The 21,536-nt window shown below is 39.5% G+C and overlaps 1 protein-coding gene across 3 annotated transcripts; it reads left to right on the top strand.

Moving 5' to 3' along the window:
* Positions 1-2,768: 2,768 nt before the first annotated feature.
* Positions 2,769-20,633, top strand: LOC111931160 (lipase member M-like). 3 transcript variants are annotated; one of them, XM_086899201.1, is made up of 10 exons: positions 2,769-5,960; positions 11,760-11,871; positions 12,989-13,106; positions 13,786-13,984; positions 14,488-14,597; positions 15,335-15,471; positions 15,978-16,124; positions 17,149-17,220; positions 18,738-18,809; positions 19,933-20,633. In XM_086899201.1, exons 2-10 carry the CDS (start codon positions 11,833-11,835, stop codon positions 20,164-20,166), a joined length of 1,128 nt encoding a protein of 375 aa, XP_086755327.1. In that variant the 5' UTR covers positions 2,769-5,960; positions 11,760-11,832; the 3' UTR covers positions 20,167-20,633. The 3 variants fall into 3 exon arrangements, with proteins under 3 accessions (XP_086755327.1, XP_023785362.1, XP_023785361.1); XM_023929594.2 differs by lacking the exon at positions 2,769-5,960 and adding an exon at positions 10,100-10,338 and having other exon boundaries at positions 14,488-14,585; XM_023929593.2 differs by lacking the exon at positions 2,769-5,960 and adding an exon at positions 10,101-10,338.
* Positions 20,634-21,536: the final 903 nt, after the last annotated feature.

Here is a 21,536-nt window from a genome sequence, read left to right as displayed (position 1 = left end):
CTGTTTCTCATGCAAGCATCTGCAAGCTCAGAGGAAATTACCAGCTGCAGAAATGGATATTCAGTGTCTTCTCCAGCATAGATATGTTACATGTTTCACATTGGGACTACATGTTGTGACAGTGTAAAAAATATGACAGTCTTACTGTCAACATCTCTCATGGAAGTGCCCTAAGAAAGAAATTGCAAACAAATTCTTGCTGACTGGTTTGGAAATGGAGAAGGCTCTGCTTTTGTCATTACTTTTCCTGGCTCTTATCCAGTACTAAAATACTGAATTTCTATTATAATCATTTTATCAAGCTTATTGTTTCATGTTTTCTTCACTTCCAACTAGTTATCACAGACACAAATGTTTCCTTATTCAAGCTTATTCCTTCTAAATCAAAATTTGATGTCTTTTTGTTTTCTACTTACATAGCACTTTCAACCATAGAAAAACTGGCACAAAATGGCAAAATATTTTTTGCTTTATGTTCCACAGCTACATTTAAGTATGCCCCAAACCAATTAATTTCAGTGCTGCTCATCCTGAAACTGTGGCACAGGTATGAATTACTTCATCAATATTGTGTATCTAGACAAGGTACCATGACAGATCATGTCAGACAAGCTACCAGACAAGGCAAAGTAAAAAATACCACATGGAATTATATTGCCATGGAAATTCTATTGCAGACGCTGTGCTGGCTCTGCTCCAAAGCAATGTCCTGTGTGCCATTCTGGACAGACTCTCTTCTTTCTTGTCACCTGCTTATAGCTGTGAAAATCCTTGTGTGACCTGTGAAATGCGCATGCAGCCACTGCACTCTGCACTGCACGGAGCTGCCATGCACAAGCTGAGCTTTGTTACTCAATACCTTTTTTTAAAAAGTAATTATTCAAATAACTGTCCTACAACCATCTAAGTCTGTAAAACAATTGAAAACAAAAGTGAAAGAAAAATCACATTGAGCAATGTCTTAAACCTTTTTTGTAAGACTTCAACCCACAGGTTACTAGCATTTGGATCAGCCATTCCAATGGGTGATTTTTCTTATTAAAAATATTTACATCTCAGGCAAGCACAGTCAAAATTATGAGTTGAATGGAATTCAGTCAAAGCTAATTTCAAGTAGAAAATCAGCAATGATAATTGTTAAGTTTTACAGAGCTTTCCCTTAACAGCAATTAGAAATTACAAGTTAAATCATATTTCTGAAAACATTAATCTCTTCTATAATGATTTTAATGCTGTTGTTGCTAAGATGAAAGATAATTTTAGTAGTAGAATTTTGCCTTTGTTCTATCCTTTTAAGGAAAAGTTGGCCATCTATGAAAAGCTTTCTTGTGAAGCTGAGTAGGTGTGTACATGACTCAATACCTGTGCAGAACAGCTGCTAAGAAGAACTGAAGCCAAGTAGAATTTCTGTTTTACTATACTATGGTTTATATTTCATTTGATCTATTTAATCATGTTCTAAATCTGATTTATTCAAAGTAGTAATGGGAAACTTTAACAGACCTCTGAGTTTACAAGCCTATAAACTCACTCTGCCCTGGATGAATCATTCATAAATGGATGTGTATGAAAAGCAGGAGAGGGCAAATGGAGATTGCTTTTTTCTTCTCCCTGAGCAGAAGTATGGCAACATGTAGTTGAATTAGGAACTAAAATTGCTCATATATTAGGAATGTCTTTTTCCTCTTCAAAGACCAGAAGGCAGATTCAAAAAGCACAAATATATAACAAACATAGGCAAATATGGATACACGATGATTCGTTGCCCTGTATAACTTTTCCATCAGCTTTTAAATTCTGAGATGGCTGGAACACTGTGCAATACTCTGCTGTTACAGCATCGCTGGGTGGTTTTGTGGCAGGAGCAGCAGGACAGTGTGCATCACTCCTCGTGCAGAGGGAGGTCAGTGCATGGGACAGTGAGCATGGCACGCCAGGGTGTGTGTGGGAACAGCTTGTCCTTGTAGCACCCTGACTGGAGCAAACCAGCTTTTCCTCAGCTCTTCCAAGAGATAACACACCTTCCCATGCTATGATTGTATTGAGCAAACCAGGTTCATCTTATATGACCACCCCTATCTATTACTAATAAACAAGACAGTGTGCATTGCATAATAAGAGCCTGGTATTTCATTTTGTGTCACTTTGGTAAGTCCACATTTCTTTGATGGAAAATATCAGGGAGATTGTCTCCAATTAGGTGCAGTGACACTGTTTCTCAGACAGAACTGCATGTGTGCCTGGTGGCTAGCTGATGGATCATGCATTTGATGTTTCAAAGGCAGCAAACCTTCTGGGGTTCACATGCTAACAGAGCTAACCTCTGCAGCGTGATTATACACATACCCTGTGTTGGACAGATCTCTGCAAGCCAAAGTCTGTTGCAGGTAAGAAAATACACCATGGCTAGAAAAGTCATAATGGTACCCTCACCACCAGACTCAATACTGAAAACAAATATATCAGTAACAGGAAAAGCAAACAAAAAAACCAAACAAACAAACCAAAGCCCTCTAATTGGCACAACATCAAAGAACTGGATAAAAAAAATTGATATTATCTATCAAGTATTCTGAAGTCCAAGGATAATATCAAACCAGATACAATCATGCTAATAATTCCCAGGCTTGTTACAGCTATGAAAAAACACAATTTAAATTATAATGATGTTATAATTAATGAATTTACTAGGATTTTATTGGAAGATTGGTTCGCATTTCCATAAAGATTGCTACTCCTGGAGTCATGTGAGGATATCAGACCCTGAGCTCCTATTCAAAGGGATGCCTCTGTCACAAAGAAAAATCCTGAAAACTGGGAGCAGCTGCTGATCCTGGAGCGTTTGATTGTGGCTTTCAACGCACAGAACTGACTAGTCTACATCACCTGGGAAAGGGAAAATGTTTAGCATTCCTCTCATAAATGACCACTTCTTTCATCCTTTTTTTCCCTATAATGTTCAGCTACATACAGTGTAAATTTTGCGGACCACTGATATTCAGGATTTTAAACAACTTGTGCCCATCCGTCATCACAAGTGGAAAGTTTCTTCTACCCCTGAAAATCTGGCTGCTGCTTTGCATAAACCAAGTGAAGTTTACCTGAAAACACAGTCTTCATTATTTACTTACAGTTTTGTAAATAAAGCAATCTTTAGCAGATTTAGATAAAACACAGTCCAGACATGATAGAGCAAGAAACTGGTTCAGCCAAAATGACTACATACAAAGTCTGAGTCAAATCCCAGAGGCAGACAAGGTTCTCAAGAGCATTTGAAATGGCCCTAAAGCACATTGGTTACTTCTTGCTGATGGATCCAGGATCTGATTACTGGTGTGTTGTGTAACCCTTCTTTTGCTACTCTCCACGCTTTGTCCAGTGCCCCACAGGTAACAGTGACCAAGGACTAAAGAAAAAGGGAAAAAGCAGAGAGGTTAGTGCCTGAAATTCTGTGATTCTGCAAAAAACATTTTCTCCAAAATCCCCTCTGAGGTGAAGTGCCATGTGAGGGGAAAAAGTAGCCATTGTGAGCAGAGGATTGAAAGAGCACACCCTGTGTGCATATACACCCTGTATATATGATTTTACCCACTGGAAGCTGACGGCTGGTGTACCATGTAGAGAAGTCAGTTTGCCTTAAGCAATTATCTGGCCCTGGCTTTGATTTAATTTTCTAATAAATAAAGTCCAAGGCTGTAATTCTCTGCAGTCCCAAGTGAAAATTACAGACCAGTGGTCACAGAAGCCATCTCAGAGCTGACCTGCCCCTCATGTTCTCTCCCTCCCCGGCGCCAGTGGCAGCACCATGTGTGGGGAAGGCATCACTTGTGGGGGAGGCATCATGTGGAAGATCTGCTGATTTTAGCAATCCTGAAGTGGGGAAGGCAAGGCTGTCTCCTTCCACAGATCATCCCAATGGCCCTCCTCAATGTCCTGTGCTAGAACTTGGTGTGGACATGGGGTTACTTCTGCACAATCTGGAGCAACCTCCCAGGTGCTGAACATGTCAGGTGAGAATTCATAATACACAAAATGGTAATAATTCTTTCCACATATATGCCAACATCCTTGGAGACTGAGAACTCCCGTCCATTCTTGGGTGGATCCCACTTTCTCTGAACTGGTCTAATTTCAAACTCAAAAGTGAACTAAAAAGTTCAAAGTGAACCATGCACAGCCATGAAGAAAACAGTGGCACTAATTTCAGGCTGCCTCCTAATCCAGGGCCTTCTGTGGAAACAAATGATTTCTCATGAAAGTAAAGGCAGGTATCCAGTACATGCATTACATACAGATCTGGCACTATACATTGCCTGTAAGTTTAAGGGTGAGTTTGATTGAAGAGGGTCCATAATATCAGAATAACTCCTTTATTGAAAGTACTTCTGCATGTCTTCATTATTTGAAAATTAAACTAGTCTAAAAAAATAATTCTGTTTTGCAGTGGCACAATCCATTTTCAAAACATGAAGATGAAAAATCCAGCAGGAGTATAGAAGCATACAGAGATTTTATTCAAAGGTTTAAGGGAGGATGGTTCAGCTGCCTTCCTAAGGGAATAAATAGGATATCAAATTCAGGATATTATGCTGCCTGTGTGTTCATCTGCATGTTCCCTGGTTTTCAACATAGTCCTCCACAAAATAATTAAGGCTTTGTTGTTCGATAACAAAAAGTTGAGGAACAAGAAGAGAAAGATTACAAGTGTCCTGACCAGTAAAGACTGCAGCATGATTAGGAAATTAGAGGAGGAAGAAGAATAGCAAGAGAGACACCCTAAATATTTGACTGGAGCCTGCAATCAGCTGTAAGGTACAAACTGACAGGAAACCAATGTGGCTTCATCTAGTGCTCAGGGAAAAATTTGTTAAACAAAAAAGAATTCTGATAGGATCAAATTAATTTTTTTACAGCATTGTTAACTGCAAGAATTTATCTGCTAAAATTTTCTTTAAATGTTTCTTTCAAATATTTTCTTCTTCTCAAGGCAAAAAAAGGTGACATTTTTATCTCCATCCATTCATACTCCATTAGAGTAATCCATTCTCTAAAATCTCTTTCAGCACAATTTGTAATTTGGGCATGATTTATGATTTATTTGAAAAAAACAATCTGACATCCCTTAGGGCAAAAAGGGAAGGATTTCAGCCACAATTTTCATATACTTATTTGAATATTCATTCTGATTAACAAGATTGCAGTTTAGAAGCTGTTCAGACAAGGAGCAGGGGCAGTTTGTGTACAAAATCCTCCGAATTGGTGGTGCCAGCTGAAGCACAGGAAGGAAATAAAAGCCCTGGAGATCAGAATTACTTGAGAAGATCAAATAACAGCGATGAGAGGCTCAATGTCCCACTTGTTAGACATGGACAGCGGACGTTTATTTCAAGATGTCAGGATGACCTGAGCAAGACTGTGGATGGAACCAGTGCTGACTGATTTGGCTGGGCACTGCTGCAGCAGGGAGATGTCAGCCCAGCCTGGCCAGCTGAGGGACAGGGTGCAGTGCAAGGTGTACAGACCCTAAAAGTGATGCTGCCAGAGCCAGCTCTTAGCTGATACCCCCCTGTGCTGCCCTGTAGGGCTGCTGCCAGCTCAGACCAGAACCAGCCTGAAGATCATCACATCTTTTTGGACAGTGAAGACCTGACTAGCTGTCCTGTTGGTTTTCAAAAGGAAAATACAAATTACCAGCTTTTTAGACCCGTTCTCCTCTAATATTGGAGCCTGTCCCCTGCAGATTGACAGTCCTACCAGCCTAGAGGGACACAGTGTCCTCTTACACGGACCTTGGGATCTGACTAGTTTTCAGATGACCACTACTATCTGCTCCAGGGGAGCAAAACAGCCACGAGACCCCTCTGCAAAGGGATCTTCCTGCATGAGGACCCTTCACAAATTGCTTCCAGAGCAAAGAGGTCATCCTGATCATCAAAAAGACATGCATTTATTTTGGGATGGTAAGAATTATGCCCTTGCCTTATATTGTTTGTCTTAATGAAAGAATACTCCTTTGTTTAATGAAAACTTTTAGTGTCTAGGGCAACATTCAGTGGATCAGAGCTTGAAATAGGTCCGTAAATTCCATTTATCCTCTGTGCAAGGTTGTGGAACTATGTGTTGGCACTAAAATTTTAGAAGTTAACTTCCTTCACGTAGCAAGAGTATGAAACATTTTGTTGACATAAGTAAAATAGAACATGTAGGTTCTTCATTTGGTTTGGAAAGTATCACTTTGGGGTCAGCAGGCAAATTTTGTCTTTATAAGGGAAAGCTTCCATTGAGAACACAGACTATATTTGATAAGCAGCTTTGCTATTTAAAGTGCAGTTCTATAGCTAAGGTTAAAATACTTTGATCATGTTCCTTTTTCCTTATAAAATATCAAAACAATATTCAAAGCCCTAAGTACAAAGTAACCATGTTAATTTTATAATTAATGTATATTTAATTTTTTATTGTTTACAGTAGATTATTTCATGTGAGAAAATTAATGTTGATGCCCAGAGCAAACCATTAGTTTTTATTGTTGACTTTACTTTTTAATGAAAAAAGATCAGATCTATGAGTCAGCAAAACCTTTGCTGTTTCAGAAGAAATTCCTATTATATATAAAGGTACAAGTGAAAAAATAAGTGCTTTACAATTTGTAAAGACAGGTCTATGACTATCTAATCTACTGCCATAGCAGAAGTTAGGGGGAAGTTGGTTTTAATGGAAGGAAAGAATGAAAAAGCCATGATGGAGATGATTAGTAATGGAATTAATATTTGATAAGAATTTTCTAGCAGAAAGAAGGCAAGGAGAAAGGTGTTCATGGGAAGAGAGACAGGGGTCCCAGCCCACTCTGGGGTGCTCAAATGTCTCAGATGTCTCAGCCCCCACTCAACCCAGTTACAGTTATGCAAAAACCCCAGATAGAATGGAGGACAGAGGTTTTGTGATGCTGTCTCTAACCACCCCAGCACCCTCCTTCTTTCCCAGAGCAAACTCTATACTTTAACTCTTAGGATTAAGAAAAACCCAAGGCCCTCTGCCCACAGTCCCTCTGACCCTAAAAATAGCTGGGGAGGTCCAGCTGATGGCAGCACGAAGCTGACCAGAGACCTCTTCATCTGTGTTTACCAGTGCTGAATGGCCCATGCTCACCAGCAGACTGCTGCACACTGAATGCAAGGCCTGCACAGTGCTTGTACTGGCCCCAGTTCTTCTGCCAGAGGATTTTAATTCACATTCCCAATACTTTTATTTAGCAACAAGTACAAGACAAATAAAGCATATGTAATTTTCAGCTTTCCACACATGTAGGCAGATGTGTAAATTCCTTTCTTCTCTAATGATAGTCAATATTATTGATATCTTGTCACCACAGAAGTGAAAAGATACTGTTCTATACATTACTACAAAATTAGCAGAAGGATAAAAAATAATTGTCTGCAGATTGTGAGGCAAAACAATATGAGCAATGCAAAGCTCATAAATTGCAACACAGACTTCATCTGCATCCACCTTCAGAGGTGAAGAAATCCTGGCTTGCATACATTTCACAAGCTTCAGCATCAGCCAGAAAGTATGGTGGAAATAATTGTTCTTTTTGCACGTTGCACTTCCCTTGGATAAGTTAACAGACAGGCTGGTGCTGAGCTTTTCATTTGCAAGCTGCCCCTTCTATGGATGACTGGCACTTGAGCAGCTAATAGACCCTGGGCTTAGTTCTCAGTGTTTTTCTCGCACTCAGGAAGCAACTGTTTACACCATTATGACACAAAATGTTTTTAAAGCCATGAGTGCACAAGGGGATCCTTCTGTTTTTGCTGCTATGTGTTCCCTTGGAGACTCCTGGATGGCAACTTCCAGAAAAACAAGTCTGTCTCTCAATAAAGCATACCTCCCCTTAAAGTCCCTTCTTAACATACTTAAAATAGCCAAACATTTCTGATAACAACGTTCACTAGCTGCATGAAGAAGCCAAAAGGACATATTTGATCCATGATGAACTGCTATATTGAGCTTTATAAAAATATCTTCCATTCCTAAGTCGTTTTCAGAGCCAGGTCCAATTCCTGGAGCAGGAGGGAATGGGGAGAGCAGAGTTTACAGAAATCATGAAAATGCTAGGGATTATATTCTGTACATTGATGGGGGTTTTATCCATAAAAAGCACTGGAAAGAGCTGAAGCTTCATAAACTGAGCATGTTGAACAATTTCTATAAAGGCACTTATTTATATAAGGGCACCTAGACTAACCTGTTCAAAGCTCATTTGCATATGACCACACTTGTGAGGATGCAGCCACAACTCTGACAGCAACGTCTCAACCTTTAAGCATTTCCACTGAATTCCATACCTGACTATAGTGTGAGTAACTTCCACTGAAACCAAACAACTTACAAGAGTGTGCATGTCTGGATTTTAAAAAAATCAGCCCAACCCTCACCCTAGCTCACCTTCTTTGCCCATCTCAAACACTCACTTCAAACATATACTGCCTGCAATGACTTTATCCAGCCATTTGCTGTTTATGGTACATATACATATACAATATACAATATGTTTATTTACTACATCCTTATGCAATGTTTTACTGAGGGATTTTTTTGTTATTGGAGCATTGTTTTGCACTAAACAATGAAGCAAGCTTTGTTCACAGTGAGTTAATAGCACATCTTAATGACTTAGAATAGCATGAGATACTCAAAGGCAAGTAACATTTAAACAGTTCACTCATAAAATTCTTGTCGAGCTTCCAAAAACATTGAGACTTTAAAAAGGCAGAAAACTGCTTTTTGTACAGGAAAGATGAAAGAACTTGGAGTATATAAAGGAAATAATGAGAAGATTCAGAAAAATATCCCATGCGTGTGTAGAATCAATATTTGATAACACTCCATGTTCTAAACCATATCTTTGAAAGTCATTTCCTCTCCTAATTTGCTGCCAGAAACTGAACTCAGATGTTTCTAGTTTCTCTTTGAAGGCCTGATAACAAGTCTTGTAGGAACAGGTCTTCTCCTGAGATTTTCTTTCACATTTCTTTCTGATCTGTATATATTAAAGAAAATAACTTCTGAGGATATATTGGATATTTCTGATGCTAACCACAGGCAGTACTGAAAGAAGAAAGTATGCAAGCTATAGTATAAGTAGAAATATGAAATCCTGCTCAAAACCTTGGTCAATGTTCATTTCAGTGTTTAAGCTGATCTGTTCTATGTGGATGAACAGTATTTCTGAGATGAAAAGAATATTTGGAGAAGTAAAAATTTGAAACTGAACAAGAAATAATTAGGTTCAAGATTTAAAAATGCCTGGAACATGCAGAATGAAAAACCCACCAGCTTCATACCAGAGTACACAAGTTTAAAAAAAAATAAAAGAAAATAAATAAAAAGATCCTCACTCATACTTCTGCAAAGCTTGAATTATGGTGAGGACACCACTCGTGGTGGAACATGGCTGCACTGGGCTTGTCCTCCAGAGAAAGAAGAGACTAAAGAAGGCCACTGTCCTGAATGCCTTAAAAAAGACCTGTCTGGACTCTATTCAGGCCTAACTAATTTCCACTGCTGAATAATTCTGGCCCACTTGAGACCACTGACACATTTGCCCATCTCAGCAATGTTTTCTCAGTCCATACAGATTATGGAAAAACCTTCTAGTTTCACAGCTATTCATTTAGGGAATATCCATTAAATTCTATGACCATTTAAGAGGTGAAATATAAATGGAGGAAAATCTCCAGAAACTACTCCAGCAACGATATAGAATTATAGAACAGCAACAAAAGCATTAAAAAAATAGAAGAAAAATATGTGGAGTAACATCTGTAGAGATATCAGGGTTCCTTCTTTCCTTTCCAGATAATATGAAAAGCTGGAATTGATAGGTTTTTAGTAAAAGAGAAAATTATTGCAGGTCTATTGACAATTTCATTAGGCATGATAAGGTATATCTATGAATATATTTGTTTTCAAAATTCCTGATCCTGCTGTGCCACTCTACAGAGGCTGGTATTCTCCTTAAAAATCCAGCAATCTGTGATAGTAGAAGAGCCTTGTTATAGATGTGGTGGCTAAGGAGCTGAAAAGCATGAGGTTTGAGAATAAAAGGAGTCACCCCTCTCGGGTGCTGCAATAGGGAAAAGCTGAACTGATAGTAGAAGGAATGAGTAGTGGGAAAGAAACAGAGGCTTATTGTCAAGTTGCTGCATGATTGGGGAAAAAAACAGTGCATGACCATCCTTTCACTGCCAGCACTGCTTCCAAACAGCCAGGAATTGAGTTTTCATTCTTCTGCAGCCGCAGTTGCTCAGCCAAACACATGACTTTGGGTACAAGGTCAGTAATGCTTTGATTTATTTATGATCCAAAACTGGTGAAGGCTTCATGGGAGCTGCAAAAGGTGGTATGAAACCTGAGCTTGAGGAGTTGCTTCACTATTTGGGAACAAATGTATTTCATTGTGTTGTTTTGCTTGTAGGTAGGTGAAAGCATGGCTATTTCCTGCAGGATTCCTTCTGACTAAAGAGATTCAGGGCCGGCTCACCTAGCCTGAATTTAGGTAACTCTGGGATAGCTGAAGAGCATGGGAAGATGGCAAGTGAGAGAATCAGAAAGTGGTAACTTTCAACCAAAAGAAACAGTGCTAGCTCAGTAAAACAAAGGTTTCTAAGTGTCCCTTTTACTACAAAAGGAGCTAAGTATTTCCAACACACAGATTGTACCAGAATGTAGTGCCAGGAAGTTAGCATATGAATTCTTGTTCTGAAAGAAGAAGAAGAAAAAAAAAAGCTATTCCTATTATTTGAGGGGAAAAATAGTTTAAAAGTCTTCTCAATTAGGAAAACAATAAATGCAATAGATTTTCTTTGGCTGAATCAGTCTGACTGAAAGATCTGTCACTGGGACAAGAGAAGTTTAGGTGTGGCCTCTGGGGGATTATATAATGTAGAGAAGATGCTCTTTGAGCAAAGTGTATGCAGGTCTTCACAGACAGTGGTGCTGCTGTGTGTGCATCTAAGCAGGACAGCAACCCCCCAGGTTGTTATTGTTCCTTTTTTGCTTGACAAATCTGGATGTCCCTGCATTCAGTATCTACCTAGCATTACATTTAGGAAAGTGTTCTTTTCCTTTACCCATCCTCATCCCATGGAGCAGATAAATTTTGTCATTAGGCAGATTTGTATAAATTTTGCACCTATAAAGAACTGCTTTATTTATGTTCTTAAGTTTTTGATTAAATAATTAATATTTATTTTTTATTTGCAATTGTTTTTACTTTTTCCCACTAATTATCCCACAACTTGGTTATCTCCACTTTGAAAGCTTCACTGTGACAATGATTGATTTACTTACAAGTTACCCAACGACTGTGTGTTTCACAGTTAGCCAGAAATGTTTCCAAATTCACCTACATATCAAATGCATGGTATGGTAATGCAAGTGACCTCCTTCTCAGACAAATTAGTGAAATTCATTTGTCCAGAAGCTTTGCTCCTTTTCTTGGATTCATTGATATTTTTGCCTTGATCAAGAGCAACATCCCAGTCCAAACCTTAGCAGAGAGTCCAGGTTACTGCCCAAATCCCTCAGATAGGTGTTTGAAGTCAGCTTTATTCCATTTAATTAACAAGTAGGGAGTATCAGACTGGCTCCATTCATTATTAGACAGCACTTTCCTCACCACAAAAGTACAGAACCTATCAGGATTGCAAGTGCAGAGGAGAACTACTGATAGATGAATATATTGGATTTTGCAGGGAGAAGATATGGCTGTTTGTTGCTGTGACATGTTTGTTTCAGGGAGTTATTTATTCAGAAGAACTGAGAAGAATGAGGAGAGCTGTGGATCCTGAAGCCTTTATGAGTATTGTAAGTTGTTTAATGGAGTGACCTGAAGAGGAATGTTATGCATGATTTACTGCAGAGGAGTTTCTAAGAGTTAGAAGTAACAGGGTAGATAAAGTGCCTTTATTTAACCTATCCTCTCTAGTCATTGTATATACTACTGCTTTCTCTTCTATTCTCTTCTGCCTGCATGTGTAACAGACCATCTTCTCTCTGATAGAAATTAAAGCAAATATTAAGTCTCCAGACTTAATTTCCTTTTAAACATCTGTTACCAGCTCGCTATTGCTGGCACTACCTGCCTGTCTGAAAGAATGACTATCTGGACCATCAGCATTTCATCAGCAATGAAGTCTATAAACAACTAGTGGTGACCAGCAGAGACCAGAAATGGACAGCCTTTCAGAAAAACACCTCTTGCCAAGCAAGCTTGCTTAGGTCTTTCATCGTTTCTTAAAATCCTGGGGGTTCCGTCCTGCATGGCAAAATACATTGAGTAATTCTCTGAGTACAAGTTATAAAAACCAATCCTCTTTTGTAACAAAACAGAAGGAACGTTACAGGTCAAAAGTAATATTTACTTCAGAGCTTAAGATGGGCTGAGCTAGGGATTTCCCTTGCAACTATGCAAATGCCTGATCTTTTTTTTTTCATAATGTAATCAGCTTTTCAGCAGTGCTCACTGCATCTATGCTGTTCACCAAACCATAGTTGTGAAGCTGTCTGGATTTCTCTGAAGGTAGTTTAAATAAGATGGTTCCAGGTTGTATGGAAGCAAATCAGAAGCACTGCACCCAGACAGATCCTTGTCTCAGCCACACCCCTCATCTCATCTCATCTCATAAAGTCCTGCTATGAGCTTATAGTGATTCTTACAGCTCCAGAATGCAAGGGCTTGTGATGATTGTATGGCAGGAGTGTAATACAGATTTTATATGACATATTTTAACTGGGTAGTAAACCCCTAGATAAAACATAAAGGAAATTTGTTGTTGCTTCAGGGTTACATGCATTCAGATATTTAATATATGTAGGTTAAATCCCCAGCTGTACCTGCTTTCTAACACTTCTTCATTGTGACTACCTTATAATGTATGAAATAGGCTTGTGCAAGCAAATGTGTTTATACTTTCTCTCCTAGAATGAGCTGATTACTTACAAAGGGTACCCCAGCGAGGAGTATGAAGTGATGACGGAAGATGGTTACACCATTACCCTTAACAGAATCCCTTATGGTATTCAGAATCAAGGAAGCCCAGGTACAGTTATTTAATATGACACAACACCAGCCTAGATAGGGCATATTCCCAAAAGAGATAGCTTGTGTTTTTAAAAGATCTACCAAAGCTTGTATACGAGTGAAATTTTAGCAGAGTTCTGGCTGCCCTGAACAACCTGCAAGACCTACAGAATTAATGTCAAGCACACCTATTTGTAATAAAAAATCCATCATAATATTAAGCATATGCTTCCTAGTAAGAGTTGATGAGTAAAACTTAAAAAAAATTAAAAATAGGGTAATTGGTTGCCTAATCAGCCCGTTTTGTAAAAGCTTTTCCAGCTTCTAATTTTGTTTTGCTTTTGCTTACACTTGGTTAGTATCAGTGTCTGATTCATATTTTGGGTAAAGGAAACCTCTGAAAATAATTGCACACCTTCATTCTCAGTGTTGAGAATCTCAAGCTGATGTGTCTGAGCTGTACAGACAACGATCAGAGGGTGCCAAGTTAGTTTACTATGGTGTTAAGCAGATCTTGCCATAAATTCTTTCAGAATCTTAGAAATTGTCAGTTACAGAAAGAGGGGTTTTGTTCTTATGATTTGTTGATTCAGGAAAAAATCCCAGTATTGAATATGAGAAAATAATATCTCTGAACAACCAGGAAATGAAAAGATAAAACCAATTACAAACTGTTTTGGTTTTGCTCTATTTTTCAGCTTCAAGACCTGTTGTGTTTCTCCAGCATGGATTATTGGGAGATGCTAGTAACTGGGTCACAAACCTGCCCAACAACAGTTTGGGCTTCCTACTAGCTGATGCTGGATTTGACGTTTGGATGGGAAATAGCAGAGGGAATCGCTGGTCAAGAAAACATCAAAAGTATTCCATTGATCAAGATGAATTCTGGGCTTTCAGGTAGACAGAAACAGTGAAGGGGATATCCACTGCCCATCCTTACATATTTACTTCAGCTGGGTAAATCAGGGATTTATGTATGCTACTTTTTGATAAGCATTCTTTACATTCCCTTTTGCTGAGGTACCCTTATAAAAGCATGTGAAGTGTAATAGTAATGGGGACAACTTTAATTACTGCTTGAACAGGTTTGTCAAACTAGAGGCATAGCAGCAGAACAACTTAGAGGAACCTGCACAGGCCACCTCCAAGCCATTCCTCAGCCCTGGAGCCAGTTTTGGCAGCTATTTAGAAACACCAGTCTGTGTAATACAATAACCCAAAAAATCTTGAGCAGTATCTTCCATATCCAGTGCCAGAAAAACAAAGAACTTGGAACAATTGAGCTATTCACTAAATCAGTCAGACTTTCTTTGCTGACGAGCTAATTATAAAAATGTGAATTCAATTTTAAGTCTGGTTTTTAATTTATGCATGCCTCTCTTTCAATCTCCTGCCTGCAGTTTTGATGAGATGGCGAAGTTTGATCTTCCAGCAGCAATAAATTTCATTTTGGAGGAAACAGGACAGGAAAAGTTGTACTATATTGGCTATTCACAAGGTACTACCATTGGTAAGTTACACACAAGAGAGGAATTCTTCCAGAAAACAGGAGTAAAATCTGATTTAAAATACTGAGTTACTGAATGTATCTGAAGTTTTCATCAACTCTTTGTAGTTGTGAAATACTGTGTTAGTATAAACAATTTTCAACATGTAGGCATTTAAAATTTATTATAAAGATAATGAAGCATAATGGATCAAATGTACTGCTGCTGGAAATCTGTCAACTAAGAATTATACTGGAAATTGTTGTGCGTGGGCCATGCAAATTGTTTCTATTCAAGATGCAAGGGTGTGCCCAACAGCAGCTTGTTTGCTCTCCAAAATAAACAAAACAGGAAGATGAGACTACAGAAAGAGAATTTGGCCAGTTTGGACCAGATGTATACAAGAAAAAAGAAAATACAAAGTTGGATTGACCAGAATAAAAATGTCTTTTCCTCCCAGTATTATAAGAAATACATGAATGTACTTCAGAAGTGTACACATTATGTTTAATCAAGTCTGGAAGAAAGCTTCAAAATATAGAAAGAAATTTCTGTGAATAGGGAAAAAACCTATAAGCTGGTAACTTATGGAGAAGAGAGATTTCATATAAATCTAGGCTGTTTCATAGTCTCTGAACGACTAACAAGGTTGCTTATAAATTGAAAATGTAGAATATCATATTTTAATACTGAAAACAGTCTAATGTATAAGTGATCATTTTTTAATTCCTCTTTTTTCTTCTTTTTCTTTTTTTTTCAGCTTTCATTGCATTTTCAACAATGCCAGAGCTGGCTCAAAAAATCAAACTCTACTTTGCATTGGCGCCTGTCACTGCTATTAAGTATGCTAAAGGCCCAGCAACAAAACTCCTCTATCTTCCTGAAAAAATGCTCAGGGTGTGTGATATCTTGGTTTCTAGTGTTGGACCATATACTTGTGTGTTCAGTTCTTGAAATGGATAAATAGAAAGTGTAGGGTTTTGTGTAGCTGACTCACTTGCATGTGGGCAGGTTTGCCTTGTGGTGAGGCCTTTGAAAGTTCACACAGGGCAATAAGAAAAGCTTTCAGTCCAAGGCAACAGTGCAGCACAGGGACAGGTCACCCAGAGAGGTACAAAGATGCAGATCCTAAAAGGTTTCCAATATTCCTCCAGGCAAAGCCACAACTGATATAAAAGATTAAACTATGCATTGGAGTTAACATTTAGCATATTGCTTCATTAAAAGTGATGTAACCCAGGCTGAGTAATGCCCAAGCAGGCTGATGCAATGGAAAACCAAGTAATTTCTCACTTATTTGTGGAAACATCATTTGACAAATGAAGAAAGGGCGAGCAAGAGCAACTGAAATTACTGGGGAAGTGTGTACTTTCCTAAATTAATGTTATCTTTGTATTTCAAAGGGTATGCTTGGCAACAGAGAATTCCTTCCCCAGACTGAGTGTCTAACAAGGATAATAGCCCCTGTCTGCAGCCACCGAGCTTTTGCCAGGCTTTGTAGAAGTGTCTTCTTCAATCTGGGTGGCTGTAACCTGAAAAACATTGATGTGGTATGTATAACTTTTACCAACTCTATTGGGAGTTTAAGCTTATGCTCCCCAAATTCACCTTCTATCCTGTAGTGTGAATGCTGAATTTCTATTAGTATCACATTGCAGGGAACAGTCTTCACTACTGGGCAGTGGTATCTGCTGTTTGCTCTATCTCTGGCAGGGAACCACTGCCTCTCCCCTCAGAAAAGCATTTGACACCAGTTCTACAGTTGACAGCTGCTCACAGCTCCCCAGAATTCTGCAGTCTGGATTCTGACAGACCTCACCCAGGACACCATACCGTGGTCCATACTGTGGCTACTGGTCTTATCAGAGATATTTCACATGCTGGCACACTGAAGAAGAAATAAAAAACCTACCTGTTTCATATTTTTTTTTTTTTTGCAACACAGACAGGAACACACATATTCCTCCTTGTTCTCATTCTCCAAGCCTTGGACCATCAGAGTAGGAGAGTATTAGGACATAGGGCACCTCATGCTATGTCCAGCTGTAGGTGAGGTCACCTGGGAGTCAAAATTTTGCTCAATGATTTTTCAAAAAATGCCTCAGAAAGTGTTCACTAAGGAAGGATCACATAGCAGCTTGTTGAGCTGCTATGTGATCCTTGCAGTGCTAGGATGTGTTTTATTTCAAAAATTCGTGCATTCATCAGGAAATTGCATTTCCCTTTGTTGTTCTTTCCAACAGTGGTCCTCTCTCACAGAACCTGGTACAGAATTCAGAAAAAACACCACACAGATTGGGATCTAAATTGCTAGCTTTCTATTAATTCCTTCTCACCTGCTAGATTCTTTTAGGTTCTCAGTCATCTCAGAAAATGTTCTGGTTGGGGATTGCTCTTTGAGTGCTACTCCTAATCTGACACACTGCCACCTGTGAAGTAAATCTGAGGGAGTCTCCAATCATGCCATTCCAATTTCTATTTGTTTTAATGATCCATGACACTGCTGTACCATATGTTACATGTATATCTGCAGAGAAGGGAAGAAGAAAATTCCCACAGAATATTCTCTTTCAGAATCGAATCAACGTGTATATTGCCCAAACCTCTGCTGGAACTTCTGTGCAGAACATAATCCACTGGAGTCAGGTATGAGCACACCCCTGAAAGATAAAATAGGTACTCACCTCAAGCTGAATAGAGAGATACAGAGATAACCATCTGTGAAGCCATTGACAACTTCTTGGAAGTACATGCAACTTGTGCGTTGCAACTGAAGGCTCAGTCCAGAACACTACTTTTCATTGCTCCTTCTTTTGCCAGCAGTGTGGAAATGCCTTATGTGATACAGGTACATTTGAAGGCAATAATGAAGTGCTGCATTTGAGTAGAAATATATAGGCTGGAAGCTGTGTGTGCAGGTGTTCACATCACTCTTCTGGTTGTGTATCCAGTAGCTTTTATAAATTGTGTCCACAGTTCTGTAGGGAGTTTGCCTTAATAAATTAGTCATGTTTCCAATATAGTGTCAAGAAACGAGCAGAATCTAGGCTGCCACATAAATTGTCCCATTTTACTATTAAAACCCTTGTAGTTTTCATTTTCAAGGCTGTCAGTGTCTGGACAGCAATAGCACCATAAATAATAAATACTTAATTTAGTAGACTGTTTATATCCCTTGCCTACAAGGTACTGCCACAGTACCTCTTCAGCAGCAGTGCTGATGGGAGCTGCTTTTCTGTCTTTGGGCTCAGAGGATCCAAAGAGCTCCCTCGGGGGAGCCTCTGCAGTGAGGCAGGTTTCCTGGCAGCACCACGGACTCTGGAGCAGTGCAGGAAGCAGCTGTGAGGACACAGAGTTTGCAGGAGCATTCGTGCCCTTTTCAGCAAAGCAAACACACAGATATATTTGAATGAACTCTGCACAGGCACTTACACAAAATTCTGCTTTTGGCTGTGAGTTTGCATTAGACAGTAGGTTAGTTGCTTTTGTAACCATGTGTCATGGGGTAGCTGGACCTGTAAAGAAAAAGGGTTACAAAAGCAGAGTGGGGGAATTCCGCAGATTGACTCAGATGTAATTCAGCATCTAACCACAGACTGCAAGCACAAACATGCAGAAGTAATACTCCTTTGTTGTCCTTACTGTTATTACAACTAAAGGAGCTAACGGAATTTCAATACTAAGATTCTGGTAAGAGTGTCTCTCAGAGTAGTGACAACCCACACTGCAGGTAAAGCCAAGGGGAAGAACTAAAAATGGTAATTTCTATATTCAAAATAGAGTGGGAAGAGAAAGATAAGATGAAGCCACTCACAGAGCTGAGTGTCGGCAACACAGCCGTAAGAATAGGACAAGGCAGTAGCACTGAGATGGACTTGCTGACAGCAGTTGTTAACAGCAGTTTTACAAACTTGAACAAATTGCCTGTGAGGACATCCTTGGGTCTGTCTGCAGAAGATGTGAATTTCTTTCGTTATGACAAAAACATTTGACTCCTTTTCACTTTTTGACCCTTTTAATTAATTTACTATTGGCTCTTCCAAAGCTCTTAGAAGAACTTCTCTTGGGGCGTTAGATTGGAGTCAGAGGCTCATCAGGGAAAGAACACACAAAATTCCCAAATTATGGCTTTATTACTACCCTTCTCTTGTTTATCCTCTCAGGAGGCCCGCTCGGGGAAGTTCCAAGCTTATGACTGGGGCAGTTCAAAGAAGAACATGGAAAAATACCAACAGGTATGTTTTGGTGAAGCAGCCTTGGACAACACAGAAACACACAGAAAGAGAGTGAGGATGTTGTAGGAGACACATTTTCATAACATAAGTCAATGAAAATATTATTGCTTTTCAGTTTGGAAGTCAACAGAGGAAGCATACAAGCACTAGTGGCAATAATAAGTTGAATACATTTTAAAAGAGAGAGAGAGAATAAGAGAAAAACTTTTCAATTAAATGCTCAATAGGAATGAGGAAGTAAGGGCAGAAAAAATAGAAAATTAATTTTTGAAAGAGAAGAGTACACAGAAAATAACAAAAACATCTTGCCTACTAGTGCAACTGAAACAGATGACAATATTAGGAATAGGAAAACTGGAAAACTAACAGCCACTCCTAGATTTTGGCAGCCAGACACAAAAGGACTTTGTCCTCAAGCAGACCCTGAGGAACATCTTTTCCATTTAAGACTCAATCCCATCCTTGACCCTCCTACCCTTTAGGTCTCCACAACAGCCTGTCATGATGAGTTACATGTTTTAATGATGACTTGCATGAAATGCAGCTTCCTTTGGTTTGCCTTGAATTTGGTTGTTCCTGGAAAGTCACAGGATGCCTTCTAGGTTTTGTGCTTGGGACTATTACTTCCAGTGCTCTTTCTTCATACCATTTGTGGTTGTATAAACCTGTGTCCTGTCCTTGCTCTGACATCTCTTTCCCAAACACAGGAGTCCTAAGCTGCTTTCCCTCTCCTCCTACAGAAGCCTTTTCATCCTTGTCACATGTTGTGTTTTCTCTCTAGCCCATGTCTTCTGGGACTGACCAGTACTTCAAAAGGACCATGATGGGGGTTTATCCAGAGGCATCCTGACATCTCTGTCTAGTTTCAGGCTCCTGCCCTAAGATTGCCACTTGAAAGGGCAGAGACCCACAATAACTCTTTGTCAGCTCAGGAGGTGCTTTACTCTTGACTGTGCTATCAGTTGAGTAATCCCTGTGAGCACAGACAGAAAAGGCAAACAGGGGAACTTCCTTCCTCTTTGGTTTAGACACCTCTACTTTGAGCAGTGACAGAAGAAAGCCCCAAATGAATGTTTAAAGTTGCTGTGCTCTCCTGGACATTCATTCCTGTACTGTTTTCCAGACTATTCCTCCTCTCTACAACATAGAAGAGATGACTGTACCAACTGCTGTGTGGACTGGGGGACAAGACCTGCTTGCAGATCCCAAGGATGCAGCCATTTTATTGTCTAAAATTAAGAAGCTTATCTATCACAAGAAGATTCCTGAATGGGCACACCTGGATTTCATCTGGGGATTGGATGCACCTTTGCATGTGTACAATGAAATTATTGACCTGATGCAGAAGTATCCTTAACCCACAACCAGATGCCTTACCTGACCCATTCAACAGCACTTCGATTCACTGGCTACAAAAAACCCCCTTCTGTTGCACCTGGAGTCAGGGAAAGGGTTCCTCCTGCACACTACATGGCACTCCAATGCCTCTTGCATCCTGACAGTGCACTTCATGTTTTCTGGCAACCTTGTGGAGCTCTAATACTTTTCCAAATAGATACATCTTCAATTCTGCAATAACTATACTTTTCAAACAGAGGACAGGGTTTGCTTCCAGCCTACTCTCTTCTCTAGACTATAACAGTAATGAAAGCACTTCCTTTCTCTGGATGCATTCTGTGCTCCATAGTTGTTTTCCATTCTTCATATTATTGCTCAGTTAATTGGGCTGGCAGATATTTAAAGGCATAGTGTAATCAAAATCTTATTCTAACAATTGTGGTATTGTATAATTTTATTATTAAACGAGATTATTAAACAAGAAAATGAGTTAATACAAAAAAAAACTCACTCCTGAAAAGAAGGTTTGTCTTTGTTTGAAACAGGAATGCTCCCTGTTTTCATGAGGAAGAGCAAGGGACACAGGGTAGGCCTAACAGAAAACAGTAACCAGTATCATGGTTCAAGCATACACCTGGAAGCTGGGAAACTTGGCTTCAAAACCCACCCTGAGAAAGAGAAATCCTGGCTGATTCAATCTTAATCATTTTGGCAATGGCAGAACTTCCATGGGACCATTTGTTCCAAAGTTACACCCTGAACCCAGCAGAAACCTCACACCTCCTGCTGTTTCAAATGTAAGCTACTGGCTATCACAGAGCTGAGATCATCTAACCTTAGTCAAGGCACTGAGCAGCCTCTTTGGAGTTTAAACACTAAAGTGAAAAGTACCTAAACCTTGCTAGAAAGAATCCATTGTCTTCATCCCATGTAAATTTAGAACACTTTGACCACTACTGGAAAGAGCTGCTTTCAAGACACTGCTAAAGAATTATTCATCCGATAAATTTCCTGAGGTAATTATGACTCTACCAACCTTGTTTCAAATAGGTAGTTACTGCACAAAACCACTCAGCTGATGGGTAAGCTCTGTGGTTATTAGTTTGCAGCATTATAGGTCACCATTCCCCCAAAACAAGGTGTGCCATTAGCTTCACTGTGAAAAGAAACACTGTGCATTTAGGGGTTTCCTTTCAGCCTGACACCCTCATTCCCTTTTCCAATGAAATGTGACTGTGGGCCAAGTCTGGGACATGAGCCAGCACAGTGCAGCTGTTGCACTGGGACAGTTCACTGGTGACACTGTATGACCAAAGGGCCAGTGTCTCACTCTGAGTAATGGTAAATTAGCCAAACAAATTAACCATGGCTGTTACCACTTCTGCACCT

This window comes from Cyanistes caeruleus, chromosome 8 (genome assembly GCF_971803275.1).
Source record: "Cyanistes caeruleus chromosome 8, bCyaCae1.hap1.1, whole genome shotgun sequence".
Lineage (NCBI taxonomy): Eukaryota > Metazoa > Chordata > Aves > Passeriformes > Paridae > Cyanistes > Cyanistes caeruleus.
The sequence above is the reverse complement of the archived record's forward strand: the minus strand, read 5'-3'. Positions and strand labels throughout refer to the sequence as shown.